This window comes from Callospermophilus lateralis, chromosome 3 (genome assembly GCF_048772815.1).
Source record: "Callospermophilus lateralis isolate mCalLat2 chromosome 3, mCalLat2.hap1, whole genome shotgun sequence".
Classification (NCBI taxonomy): Eukaryota; Metazoa; Chordata; class Mammalia; order Rodentia; family Sciuridae; genus Callospermophilus; species Callospermophilus lateralis.
The window spans coordinates 134,328,637-134,343,128 of record NC_135307.1 but is presented as its reverse complement, the minus strand read 5'-3'; the positions used below and the strand labels follow the sequence as shown (position 1 = coordinate 134,343,128).

Below are 14,492 nucleotides of genomic sequence, written 5' to 3'. Positions count from 1 at the left end.
CTTCTGCCTCTGGAGTAGAGGAGGGCAGTGGGCTTCCTACTGAAAGTGAAGGCCTAGAGACTTCTACATCTGGAGTAGAGGACCTCAGTGGGCTTCATACTGGAAGTGAAGGTCTAGAGACTTCTGCCTCTGGAGTAGAGGACCTCAGTGGGCTTCCTTCTGGAGGAGAAGTTCTAGAGACTTCTGCCTCTGGAGTAGAGGAGGGCAGTGGGCTTCCTACTGAAAGAGAAGGTCTGGAGACTTCTGCCTCTGGAGTCGAGGAGGTCAGTGGGCTTCCTACTGAAAGTGAAGGCCTAGAGACTTCTACCTCTGGAGTAGAGGATGTCAGTGGGATTCCTACAGAAAAAGAAGGTCTAGAGACCTCTGCCTCTGGAGTGGAGGACATCAGTGGGCTTCCTTCTGGAATAGGAGGTCTAGAGACTTCTACCTCTGGAGTGGAGGACATCAGTGGGCTTCCTTCTGGAATAGGAGGTCTAGAGACTTCTACCTCTGGAGTAGAGGACATCAGTGGGCTTTCTTCTGGAGGAGAAGTTCTAGAGACTTCTGCCTCTGGAGTAGGGGATGTCAGCAGCCTTCCTACTGGAAGAGAAGGTCTAGACATTTCTGCCTCTGGCGTAGATGATGAACTTAGTGGTGGACTTCCTTCTGGAAGAGAAGGTATAGAGATTTCTGCTTCTGGAGTAGGAGAAGATATCAGTGGACTTCCTTCTGGAAGGGAAGGTCTAGAGACCTCAACTTCTGGTACTGAAGAAACCTCAGAAGGATTACCTTCTGGAACAGAAGATTTGGTGGGGTCTGCTTCTGGAACCTTGGTCTTTGAAAAGCTGCCTTCTGGAACTGTAGGAAGTGGACAAGCTCCAGAAGAAAGTGGCCTTCCCTCTGGATTTAGTGGTGAGTATTCTGGAGTGGACCTTGGAAGTGGCCCATCCTCTGGCCTGCCTGACTTTAGTGGACTTCCATCTGGATTTCCAACTGTTTCTCTAGTGGATACTACATTGGTAGAAGTGGTCACAGCCTCCACTGCAAGTGAACTGGAAGGGAGGGGAACCATTGGCATCAGTGGTGCAGGAGAAATATCTGGGCTGCCCTTCAGTGAACTGGACATTAGCGGGGGAGAAAGTGGACTCCCTTCAGGAATTGAACTCAGTGGTCAAACATCTGGGTCTCCTGACATCAGTGGAGAAACATCTGGATTCTTTGGTGTTAGTGGACAGCCATCAGGGTTTCCTGACATCAGTGGGGGAACATCTGGCATTTCTGAGGTCAGTGGGCAGCCATCAGGGTTTCCTTACACCAGTGGGGAAACATCTGGAGTGACTGAGCTTAGTGGACTATCTTCTGGACAACCAGATGTCAGTGGAGAAGCATCTGGGGTTCTTTTTGGCAGCATCCCACCATTTGGTATAACTGACCAGAGTGGAGAAACATCCGGGGTTCCTGATCTCAGTGGGCAGCCATCAGGGATAACACCCAGAATCCCGGACCTGGTTTCTGGCACCATGAGTGGCAGTGGGGAATCTTCTGGAATTACATTTGTGGACACCAGTTTGGTTGAAGTGACCCCTACTACATTTAAAGAAGAAGAAGGCTTAGGGTCAGTGGAACTCAGTGGTCTCCCTTCGGGGGAGACAGATCTGTCAGGCACATCTGGGGTAGTGGATGTCAGTGGACAATCTTCTGGAATAATCGATTCCAGTGGGTTTACATCCCAGGTTCCAGAATTCAGTGGCCTACCAAGTGGAGTAACTGAGGTCAGTGGAGAAACTTCTGGAGCTGAGATTGGTAGCAACCTGTCTTCAGGAGGATATGATGGCAGTGGACTTCCATCAGGTTTCCCAACTGTCTCTCTCATAGACAGAACTTTGGTGGAATCCGTAACCCAGGCTCCAACATCCCAAGAAGCTGGAGAAGGACCTTCAGGCATTTTGGAACTCAGTGGCGCCCATTCTGGAGCACCAGACATGTCTGGAGACCATTCTGGATCTTCGGACCTAAGTGGACTGCAATCTGGGATGGTGGAACCCAGCGGAGAGCCATCAAGCACTCCATATTTCAGTGGGGACTTTTCAAGCACCGCTGAAATAAGCGGAGAATCCTCTGTAGCCACAAGCACTAGTGGAGAGGCCTCGGGTCTTCCAGAAGTTACTTTAATCACGTCAGAGTTCGTGGAGGGCGTAACTGAACCAACTGTTGTTTCCCAGGAACTCGGCCAAAGATCCCCTGTGACATACACACCCCAGCTTTTTGAGGCCAGTGGGGAAGCCTCTGCCTCTGGGGACATTAGTGGGGCTACACCAACGTTCCCCAGTTCTGGAATAGAAGCATCATCAGTCCCAGAAGCCAGCAGCGAATTGTCTGCCTATCCTGAGGCTGAAGTGGGAACATCTGCTGCCCCAGAGGCCAGCGGAGAGGCCAGCGGAGAGGTGTCCGGGGCCTCTACTCTGCAGGAAACCACCTCTGCCTGGCACGAAGCTGACCCCGAGAAAGCCTCGGGCCTGGGGGTGAGCAGCAGCCCTTGGGCTTTTCAGGAAGGCTCCATGGAGGCGTCCGCTGCTCCTGAAGTGACCAGAGAGTCAACCATCACCTATGATGTGGGCACAGAGGCACCCGGCATGCCTTCAGCCACTCCTGTGACTTCTGGGGACAGGACTGAAATCAGTGGAGACCTGTCTGGTCAGACCTCAGGGATGGATATTGTCATCAGCACCAGCATCCCAGAATCTGAATGGAACCAGCAGACCCAGCGCCCTGCAGAGGCACATCTAGAAATCGAGTCCTCAAGTCCCTTGTTCTCAAGAGAAGAGACCCAAACAGCTGGAACAGCCACCTCCCCAACAGATGCTTCCATCCCAGCTTCCCCAGAGGGATCGGGTGAACCAGAGTCCACCATTTCAGGTATTGTTGTTTTTCATCCTTTAAATGTGTCTGGACAGCTGTACTGTAGAAAGACACTGTGGAGCTTTAAGTTTCCAAGCACAGTTCTACCACAGATTAGCTGTGCAGCCTCAGGCAAGAGTTTTAACTTCTCTGAGCTTTCCTTCTATAAAATGAGAATAGTACCAAGAAAACTAAACAGAATATAAATATAATAAAGCAAGCATTATATTTTGCACACAATACACCCTCACAAAGATTAGTGACTCTTACCCCAACAGTGGAGTTACATCACATGAGCATTTATGTGTGAATTCAGCTGTGTGTACTTGGCACAGGGAAAAAAAGGGCGATTTAGAAAGTCCTGGAAATTCTGTTCATGCATCATGCCCCAGGGTGAGTGTGAGAGAAGAGAGTGAATCTGCTGATGACATTTTTATGTCTGATTATGTGTTTTGTGTAAGACTAAAACCTGAATAATTTAGGGAACTATGAAGTGCTATTTTGGCCATGTCCCAACTTTAGACTCTGAGTCCTCACCCACCCTAGGAAGGGACTCCCTAGATGACTGTGATTGCCTCACCTCCACACAGTCCTAGGAACTGGGCACCTGGCAAGTAGCTGCTCTCCCTTTGCTTTTTGTTTGGGGATTCCTTGCCCCTCCCATGGGACTAAGAGAGCGTTCACAGTCAGCAAAAGAGTCCTCACCCCCAGACACTGGGGGCCAAGTGCCCAGAAACAAGCTGACCCAAAGCCACCCTCCTGGAGTTCAGGGATCTCAAGACCCAACTGCACAGTCTTGGAGACTGCATTGGCCCCAGGTGGCTGGGCTCTTGATACTCAGCCTCTTCCCTGGGGTTGAAGCCCCTGCCAGGTCCTGTGCAGAGGAGCCCTGTGGCGCTGGAACCTGCCAGGAGACAGAGGGACGTGTCATATGTTTTTGCCCCCCTGGCCACACTGGCGAGCACTGTGACATAGGTAAGAACCTTGTGGGGTATGGGAGTGTGGGTAGGGACACTGGATAGACTGACTCCTTCGCCCCAGAAGGGGCCACAGGCAAGAGGAGATGACCAAGGTCAACTGTGGCTCGGGCTTTGCAGACTAGGAAGGAGAGGTCTGCAGCAGCAGAGGTCAGGGGTCACAGCCTCACAAACACAGCTTCCCAGAGCATCTAGTGGACAAGACGGTTTAGGAGAAAAAAAGTTAAGTTAAATAATTAGGCAAGCAAGTAGTTTGTTTTCTATCAGGCCAAAGGCTACCCTATGAGTGCTTGAATTTTGAAGATAAAAAAAGAGCCCTCCAAGAAATGTTGAACTTGGGGTGAGTATTGGTACCCCCGGACACATCCCTCTATCTCTCAAGGGGGCTGTTTTGTATCATGCAGGGTGAGCTCCACCGAGAAAGCCTCTGTGGCTCCCTCGTGTTTGGGTCTGGATGGCATCTGGGTCCCCTTCCTGTCCTGAAGGAAATAATACAGTGCTTGTCACCCCCAGCAGTGTGTTTCCCACGGGCACCCACTGCCCTGGAAGCTCTGTTGGTTCGATGCCATGGTCAAGCAGCCTGTGGGACGGGTAAGGAACCTGGGGCTCCTCTGATTGGAGGTGGTTAAAATCCACCTGTCATTCTGTGGACACATCCAAGGCCTGAGGCCACGATGACATCTTATCTCTTCAACATTAAAGAGGTACCCAGTTACCGCCAAGCTCCTGGGCTTGGGTTAGCTCTTTCCATGGCCCAGTGCCCTTGTTCCCAGCTTCTCTCCCAAGTCAGGGTGTTTCACAAAAGGGCTTTATTCCTAGGACATGCCCAAAATTGGAGAATGGAATCCCAGGGGTAAAAAACAACCACTTCCAGGTTTGTCAGGCAAATCCTGCCAGGCACCTAGCACCAAACAGCCTATACATCATGCCCAAAGGCTCTGAGTCTGGATATGTGACTATATGTGAAAATTAACATATCACTGTATATTAGATACTCATATGTACTGTGTGGCTGGCACTTCTACAGTAAATATGTACAAGCATTAGGGCAGATAACATCTGTTCTTTCCCCCTCTGGAGTCAGTCTCTGCCCACAAGTCAGGGCTGGAAACTAAGGACACTCTGGGCCTCCAAGACCAGAGCGGGTGAGCTCTCCTTACTGCCCAAGGGATAAATTTTTCATGGCCTATAGTGACCCCAGGAACTGTAGCCAAATGTCTCAAACCGGGGATGACTCTCTTCTTGTGGTCAGGGGGCAGTTCCTGGGGACTGAACCCAGCTACTTTCCACCATTGAGCTACATCCCCAACCCTTTTTTTTTTTTCAGGGAGGGAAACTCTTAATTTTTTACTTTGAGACAAGAGCTTGCTAAGTTGCTGAGGATGGCTGTCCTTAAACTTACAATCCTCCTGTCTCAGCATCCTGAATAGCTAGGATTACAGGCATGCACCAAGGTGCCTAGCCATTCCTTCCCAAACCTGATACTTGAGGCAAAAATGTGACACTAGTATCAGAAGTCAAGAAAGGCTCATGTCCTCAGCAGCCCTGAAGTTAGTAAAATCAGATGACAGTAGAACTTAACTACTCTATTGTAAGGGCAGCCTTTCTCTGATCTTGAATATTTCCTCAGGGCTCTCCCAAGATTTCTTCCCCAACAGCTCTATGAGCAGGTTGGTAATTATTCCTATTTGAAAATGGAAAGAAGAGAGGTTAATTCATTTGCCTGAATCCACTATATGAGTTGAATCAAGGATCAAGGTCTGAGTTCACGTTTTTAGCACACTGGGCTAAATTAGAAACCGCCTCTTAAACATAATAACAAGTTGCTGGGCGTAATGGCACATGCTTGTAATCCCAGAACTTGGGAAGCTGAGGTAGGAGAATCTCAAGTTCAAGGCCAGCCTCAGCAATTTAGCAAGGTCCCAAGCAACTTAGGGAGATTCTGTCTTAAAACAAAATTTTTTTAAAGTGGAGCTGGGGATGTAGCTCAGTGGTAAAGTACCCAGGGTTCAATCCCCACTACCAAATAAATAAATAAATAAATAAATAAATAACAACAAGTTGCTGGTCACAAAAATCTGAAGGCAGATATCTGGGGAGCCAGAATGAAAAAGGGCTGTGGAATCAGAGTCAGTCTGATCGACACACACAGCCAAGCCCCTGCTTTCCTCATTTGACAACAGGGATCAATGATAGTGGTTCTCAGACCAGACCCATGGATTCTGATTGAAATGGTCCTGTGGCCTTTGGCATTGGGGCTTTTAAATTCCCAGGTAACTTCAATGTGCAGCCAGGGCTGAGAACACTGCAGTACGGGTCACCTGAGTATAACATCAGCCAAGAGGCATTCAATAAAAATCAGTTCCCCTTCACTATCTCTCATGCCACTAGTTAGGGAAACCTTAGCATCCCTACAGAGCAGGTGATGAGGATCAGTGCAGCACAAGCCTGGGCTTTCACTCCCCAGGCCTGTGCCCTGGGGTCCCCAGTCACTCCTGTTCAATGTAGCTCAAGGTTCAAGTGCTTCCAGGACTGTAGATGATGTCTGGTCTCCATGGATGTACCACCTACCATCTTGCTCTAGAATTGGGAGCCAAAGGTTGTTAAAGAAACCATGATTTCTAACAGGAACCAAATACAGTGTTTTGTGGAATGTATGGTGATAGTTAATATTCAGGGGAGATGTTTGCCTAGCAATGGAATTAGAGGCTGTATTTTGTCCTAAAAGAAACATTTGAACCAGGTATTGTGGCACATGCCTGTAATCCCAGCAACTCAGGAGGCTGAGGCAAGAGGATCACAAGTTCCAGGCTAGATTCAACAACTTAACAAGACTGTCTCAAAATAAAAAGGACTGGGGATGTAACTCAGTGGTTAAGTGCTCCTGGCTTCAATCCCCAATATAAAAAAGAAAAAGAAAAGAAACGTTTGGAAATCACTGTCATCTTATTTAGTCAGTATTCCATAAACAAATTCTTGATAAATTATTAATTAGTACTTTCTACTTAAAAATAAATATCTGATTAATGAATGCTCAGATTCTTTAGCAATCAAAAGTAGGACTATTCTATTTTTACCCACTTAAAAATCATCATCTTCCTCACCTGCATTACTGATAGCATCTATGGGAAGTGACTTAGGTTTCCCAGCTGCTGTTTAAAATCAAGGGAATGCTTTTAAAAAGCATCATACTTGGGCTCCTCCTTAAGATATTCTGATTCAGTTGGTCTGGAGAGGACCTCCTGCACTAGCATTTAAAAAAATTAAAAATTTAAATTAAAAAAAATTGTTTTAACTATCCCATTAATTTATAGTGTGCAACAAACGTTGAAAAAGCACTGTTCTAATCAGATCTCACATCTGACTTTCAGTCATTGCTGAACTTCTCCTGACTTCTAGCTTAGAAAGATACAAAATTAAAGTTTAATCAGTCTTTTTTCTATTTTACTGAAATTGTTCACTTTTTTGGTTGGGAATTCTAATTTATGATCAGACACTGTCTCTTCTTCTAGGGACATTTAACTTTCAGTGAAACCTTTATGTCTGGGAAAGAAGTATTTTCACTGAAACTGAAAAATATAGGGCTATAAAATCTAAAAATTCAAAGTAGACCTTCTTGACTTGACTCAACCAAAAAGTCCATGGGCAGGTCTTAACAGGCAACTTAATTGATTTAAGCAGGATACTAAAATTGTACTCAAAATCAACCTTTAGAATATAGAAGACTTTAAATAGTATAATAGTAGTATACTTTTTAATTTAATGATTTTTATTTTAAAAGCAAATTAGGACTGACAAAAATACCCTCATAATTCCTCCCTCAGTAGTATAAAGACCCAACAAGAAAGTCAGTATCTATACTCAAGTCTGCCCATCCTTATTGGTCTTAGGTTTTTGCATGGTGCCCAGCAGCTACTGAGTTAAGCAATTTTCTCTATGCTTCTTGAGGGGATCCCCACCCCCAGTCGTCCTTATCCTGGAAAATTATGTCCTGGAAAAAAAAAAAAAAAAGTTCACTCTTGTCTTAGAAAGATAAGCATCCAGCTGCACAGATTGTATACCAAATAAAGAGTACCATTCATATTGTAGTCTTTATGAGTGGCAAACCATTTAGTCAAGTATCACTTGGGTAAAATCACTTGTCACTCTTTGTTCAGAATCTTCATGTGTCAAATAAACTCCAGCTCACCTGGAGGTCCTGGGCTCTGATCCAGGTGGACAAGACCTACTCAAGGTGGAGGCCTGATATCTCCAATTCAGACACCAAGTATTATTTCCAAGTGTCTCCATTACTTTGGCCTTCACAAGGGGGCTCCCAATTCTTTCCTCTCCTAAGTTAGAGGTAACACTGGAAGGCCCTGCTGAGGTATGAACCATCCCTTTTAGTTTTAGTAGTGGTAACAGAAGCTTGAGAGTCCTGACAGTACCCAGACTCCCTGCTCCGTGATGATGAGTGAACATTGGGTGGCTGTAGAGGAAATGGTAACAAGGTCCCAAGATTCCAGGACCCCAGTGTCTCTCTCCCTCCATCATCCAGTCTCATTTTCTTACTCTCTCCCCCATCTCTTCTCATCTGTCACCCCTATTTCCCATCATAAGCAAGTCCCTTCACTTGTTTCCCTATCTATAAATGGCATCATGTCTATACCCACTGGGCATTTGGAGAATAACATGTGTGTGTCAGAGAATCTGGCTCAGAGAAGGTTGTTAGCAGATCTTGGTCCTCTCCTCCTTTCCTCTCTTCCTTTAAGATGTCTCCCACTGCCCAAAGCTCTTTCCTCCCTCTACCCCCCTATCACATTGTCTGGGACACCCCCAATCTGGGCTCACAACCGGACCCAGCCCTACTCCTCTCTTGGTTCTAGAAGCTGAGAGATGCTTTACTGCCCCTCACAGAAAGAGGTGACCAGTCAGGTCCAGAGTGGCTCTTGCAGACAGATAAAGAGGAGATGAGGTGCACACAGGACTGAGGGATTAATAAGAAAGCTACACACAGGATATCAGCCCTCTCCCTGCAGCTGAAGATGCAGACTCAGCCTCTCTAAACTGCCCCAGTGGGACCCACAGGCTCTTTGCTCTTCGGAATTGTGGCCTTTCTGTCCCTCCTACAAAAAAAATAATAATAATAAGCTTCTGATTCCAGAAATTGGTTCCATCTATCCTTGCAACCTTCTCAGATTTGGTGCCCTGGCCAAACACAGGGAAAACAACACTGCCCTGCAGTTCACACAGCCTGGGGACGGGCAGTACAAGGTACAATCTCCAAGCCTCTGGGCAGCTGGAAGCTGTCTGGCCTGACCTGCTTCTGGGCCTCCCATCTTTGCCACCCTTCATGATTTGACCAGGAGCCCCAGGGTTGATGTCTGGCTTTTCTCCCAAGAAGCCACCCCTGTCCCCTGCTCTGTACAACTGCTTTAGCGCCTACATTTGCTTCATTCCCCTTGCCCAGTGCTGCCCACTTCCCATAATGATGCTAATGGACAAAAGAGAACACAGCTTTCCTGAAGCAGGAGAGCTGCCCCAGCTTCACCCTGCTGACTGACCTGACCTATTGCTGCTACTGCTGCTGCTGGGAATCCTGGTGCATGCTGGGAATCCAAGTGCATGCTGGGATTTCAATCAGTTCCTCCATGCATTTTGAGTTTGCTCAGAACAGTTCCAAACTTGGAACTGTTGGTTTCTAATCTATGGTGTGCACTCCTTGAAATGAAGTTAAGGACTCTGTGGAACAAGAGAGATGCTCGAGAAACAGAGATTAGGAGCTTCACGGGATGAGCAAGACACCTGGGAACCAGAGATTTTCAGGCCACCCATTGCGCAAACCCAACTTTGGCCAAGAAGATGCCTATTATGCACAAACTTGAAGATCCAGAGGAAGATACTTTTGCTCTCATGTCAGAGGATTGACTTTAATATCTGGTTTGCTCTTAATGGAGGCAAGAACTAAGTCCTGGAACATATTGAGGATTCAGAGGTCCTATTCCCAGCCCAGGGCTTAGCTACTCACATGGATACCACACATAAACATGCCATTGGATCCTGGAGGTTGCATGAACCCAGCTGCACATACCAAGGCTTAGCATCTCCCAACTCCATATCATGGTGCCCCATGAGCCACTGGAGACCACTTGTTGCAGAATTTTACTGATGTGTTGGCAAGAGGATTTGCATAATACCTTCATCTTGTCCCCGGTCAGGGAAACCTAGAGAGAAAAACAAAAAATAGCAGGAGCTTTGGACTGCAAAGGCAGCAGAAGGATTCCTTCATGTCTTCTGGTTTCTCAGAAAGGTTCAGAAAGACCATATTAAGAGATTCAATTCTCATCATGGCTAACTGAGGAAAGGTTGAGGCAAAGGCCAATGACTTACCAGCGCAAGTTCTATAAAGAAGTTTGACCAGAAAAAATCTTCAGACAAAAACAGAAAGAAAAAGAGCTGACCTGAAAAGAAGAGGCTGATGGGCACCTGCTTGTATTTCAGAATTGATTGGCTGGTAGGCAGCTACTCACTGAGCACCTGGTCAGCTTCAAAATGCTTGCCTCCCACTCACAGGATGGAGCCTTTCCAGACCATACCAAAACCATTTGCCACAGGAGAGAAGAGTCTGGAAGAGTCTTTACTCACTGGAGATATTCACCTTCTGTGGCCTTAAACTGGAAGATTATTCCCTATCCCAAGAAAAAGATACTAGCTTCATTTTTACAAGATATTTTTAAATTTTTTTTTTTTTTTTTTTTTTTTTTTTTTTTTAGTGAAAGCAAAGAAGGTGTCTGCAACGCAAGAAGTCTAGTGAGTTTCATGTGGATATCCCAAGTGGCCATTTTCTCATGGATCTCTACTCCGCAGACTCCATTTCTAGTTTGTTCATTCTGGTACTGCATCACCTTGTCCTTTTTCCCGAGCTCAGAGCTACAGAGGAAAACAGGGAAAGAAAGAGTCCTAAACAAGCTTCAAGAACCCGACTTCCAGTGTCCTTGCTCACCACTGTGTTCATAGTTCAGACTCCATGGCTTCCTGAAACATTCACAAAAGAAGGCATCTTGGAGGAACTTTTGGCTTCAAAAGTACCATATCTCTTCAACCCATTGGGAAACCTGGCTTCAGGGCTCCAAGTTTGTCAATCAAGAATCACACACATCCAAGAAAAACCCTGTCAGAATCTTTGGTTCAGCATTCCAAGATGGCAGCAGCAGCAGCAGCAGCAACAGTTCTCAGGAAAACCAGCCATTCCCCTCCCCAGGCTCTGGACAGCAGCAGGGCTGGCTACCCATAAGGAGGCCACAGTGCTTGTGAAGCTGGAATTGCGGGCAGGAGTCCTAATGGTGGCCCTTGATTTCTTGCAGACATTGATGAGTGCCTCTCAAGCCCTTGTCTGAATGGAGCCACCTGCGTGGATGCCATCGACTCTTTCACATGCTTATGCCTTCCCAGCTACGGAGGGGACCTGTGTGAGATCGGTACGGCCGTCTCTGCTTCAGCTAATGTTACTAACAGTTGCACCTCCTCTTTCCTCACCCTTCCCTTCTAATCCCAGACTCTAGGCCCTGACCAGGGCCCCATATCCATCTGGACAACCACCAAGAAGTCTGCTTTTCCCACTGATTCTCATTCTTTTTCTTGCTCTTCCCCCTGAAAACCCTCTTCTGGAGCACTGCCTGATCTGACCACAGGAGAGACTGCAGGCTAGGCAGCCTGCACTTTGGAAGGTGGGGCCCTAGAAAACTTTATACCACTAACTTTCTCCAGGACTCACAGACTTGCTGATGCCACCACTGAGCTTGGTGCATGCATCAGAGTAAGAGGATAGAGCCGATTCTGTGCACTTGTCTTGAAGGAAGCTGTGGGTGGGAACAATTGTCTCACTCCAGTGACAGCCTCAGATCTTCCCAGTATGGTCATGGGCAGCATCTGTCTGCTTTATCACCTGTGGGCCTTTTGTGGCTCTTCCATGGTCGAAGGAGCCAAGCTAGCTTGCTCTTCCCCTGGGTGAAAGCTGTGGTTGGTCTGCCTGAGAGCTCCTGTGTCACCAGCATGCTCAAGTCATGCATGAACAGGGACTGCTGCATGTCACCTTCTCTCCTTCACATCATGACAACTGCTACATTGGTCATGCTTTCCTTCTTCCTTCCTTGTTCAAGACCAAGGACTGGCCAGAAAGAACAGTCTCACTACAAGGGGCAGGGGTTGAGTTGTCTCTCTTGGGTCTTGCCAACCCCTCTATTTCTCACCTGTATTCCAGGAACCCTCCCAGGCCAGGCTGAGCCCCAGCTCTCTCCCTATGGACCTTCCTACTCTCCCCCCAGCCCCCCTGGATTACATGGGCTTTCTGACTCAGCGGGGAGATGAGGCTTCAGGTGTTGGTAGCAATGATGCACACCTGGAAGTGTGCAAGATCTCAAAGCTTTTTCAAAGAACTCTCAAGGTGGATACCCAGAAACTTCCAGAAAGCAGGTCATAAGCAGTTTGGGTGGTAGTCGAGATTTGAATGTCCCTTGAAGACAATGACAATGTTATAGGTTAGTGGAGGAATTTAAGGCTTCTAGAAGAAAAGACCTGCATACCCCTCCTCTCCTGCAACCTCAGCTGGGTTTTGGAGGGCTACAGGATTTTCTCCCCAGGATACCAAAACCATTTGCCGCAGGAGAGAAGAGTCTGGAACATCCACACAGACAACAGCTCTGGGTTCCAGCATGGAAAGGGGAGGTTCTACAGGAATGGAGGCAGGGCTTTCATGGGGCTCTGAACTCTGATGGAACAGAGTTTTGTTTCAGAGCCTCTCAGAGAGGCCCTGGGCCTGGGTACCCAGTGAAGCCAGGCTGCATCTCTTCTCCCACTCCAGCCCTCTGCCCTCACCACCCCAGAGTGCCTCATTCTTCATTTCTGGCCTCACAGCCTTTCCCAGTCTCCCTGGAATTATGTCTGTGTTCCCCAAAGCCTCCATCATGCATGGCCCCACATCAGCACCCCCCAACTGCTTCAACCTCCAGCTTTGCCTGTCCAGGTCAGCCCACAGGCACTGAGATGACCCAAGAACTGACCCCACAAGTCAGCACTGGGGTGGAATCTCTGTCTTCCTCGTGGTGCTGAGCTACCTCCGAGACCTCCCCAGTGCTTTCCAGATCTTTGCTTCATCCCCTGGGAGAGCATTGGTAGCAGGGGACAAGGCTTCCCCTCAGTTCCTCCTGATACTCCACCTCTTTCTTCTCAGACTATTGGCCTCCACTCTACTAGTGGTTTTCACTCTTCCCAAGCCATGTCTTCCTCCCTTGGCAAGCATCCACCATGCATGCTAAGAGGCCTTCCCCAGCCTGCCAGTCCTTCCTTCCTGGCATGGCCAGATTGGTGGCATCCAGTGGGAGGCTGCCTACATCCTGAAGCGTTCATGGCCCCAGGGCCCTCCACCTGGGTGGGCAGTCCTCCACCTAGGAGGACCCCTCCACATGGGAGGCCCCAGGGGATGAAGGGCGAGAAGGACTTGAATTCCCTCTGTCCAGTGCTGCGCTGGCAGACATTTGACGACTGGATCTCACAGAGGAAAGAGGAGCCCTGATGGTGGCATCTGTCAGCTCCTGAGGGGCAAATACTCTCACCAAGGCCAATTTAAAATTGCCAGTACCATGTCATGCAGGCGGAGTTAGGAAGTGACGCTTACACTGATCCTGAGTGACAGGCTCCTGCATATCCCTCCAGAACAGCCCCTTCTCCAGAGCAGAGAGCTCATTACAAATTTAGAAGTACTCCCCTCTTCCCATCTGCCACCAAAATATAAACAAAAATGAAAGCCAGGGCCCCTGGATCAGGGGTGGACCTCTGGCTGGCTGTGTCGCTCTCTAAGACAGCGCTCAGCCAGAGGCCTCTCTGATAAATGGCCTAAGCGCTGTCAGTCTTTGCACCCAAAGCAGACTGATTTCTGCTCCTGTCCTCACTCATATTTCTGTGGGAAGGAGGCTGCCAGCCCCTTTTTCTGCCCAGGCCTGCCCCTCCTAAATCCTCCAACCGCTTCCCACAAAGCCTCTTGGAACCATGTTTTGCCTTAAATCTCAAAACCTGCCACCTTTTTGACTTTTGGTCCACTAAGCTCTGTTGGCCCTCCAGGGCAGGCACCTGCAAGTGGAAAGTTGGGGCAGGGAGTGGCACTGCATCAGGGAAAAAAAAGGTCCCTGGCACTAACATTTCCCAGAGATGAGACATAGAGGCCACTAGAGGAGCCAGGGCTTACTGGCTTCCCACAGGAGCATGTCCCGAGCTGGGCCTGTTCCTTCCCTTGAAAGCACAGGAAAGGGCGAATCTAAACCCATGTCATAAGACTGGCAGCAACCACATCCCCAGCTGGCCTGGAACTCCACTTCAAGCCCCTGACCTGTATTACAGACCAGGAGGTATGCGAGGAGGGCTGGACCAAGTTCCAGGGACACTGTTACCGCCACTTCCCTGACCGTGAGACCTGGGTGGATGCTGAGAGACGGTGTCGAGAGCATCAAGCACACCTGAGCAGCATCGTCACCCCTGAGGAGCAGGAGTTTGTCAACAGTGAGTGTGGTGGGGGCTGAGGAAAATGTTCATGTAGGCAAAGGGTCTCACTTGTCAGAACTAGCAGAGTGGGGGCTGGGGCGTGGCTTAGTGGTACAGCACTTGCCC

The 14,492-nt window shown here is 48.3% G+C and overlaps 1 protein-coding gene across 2 annotated transcripts in view; it reads left to right on the top strand.

The window, feature by feature from the left end:
• Acan (aggrecan) overlaps positions 1-14,492 on the top strand; it is a 35,321-nt gene that overhangs the window by 18,106 nt on the left and 2,723 nt on the right. Inside the window, exons 13-15 of one of the 2 annotated variants that reach the window (XM_076848807.2) lie at positions 52-2,895; positions 11,198-11,311; positions 14,226-14,384. In XM_076848807.2, the coding sequence (XP_076704922.2) occupies positions 52-2,895; positions 11,198-11,311; positions 14,226-14,384 (3,117 nt within the window). The remainder of the gene's footprint in view (positions 1-51; positions 2,896-11,197; positions 11,312-14,225; positions 14,385-14,492) is intronic. The other variant, XM_076848808.2, reaches the window with a different exon arrangement.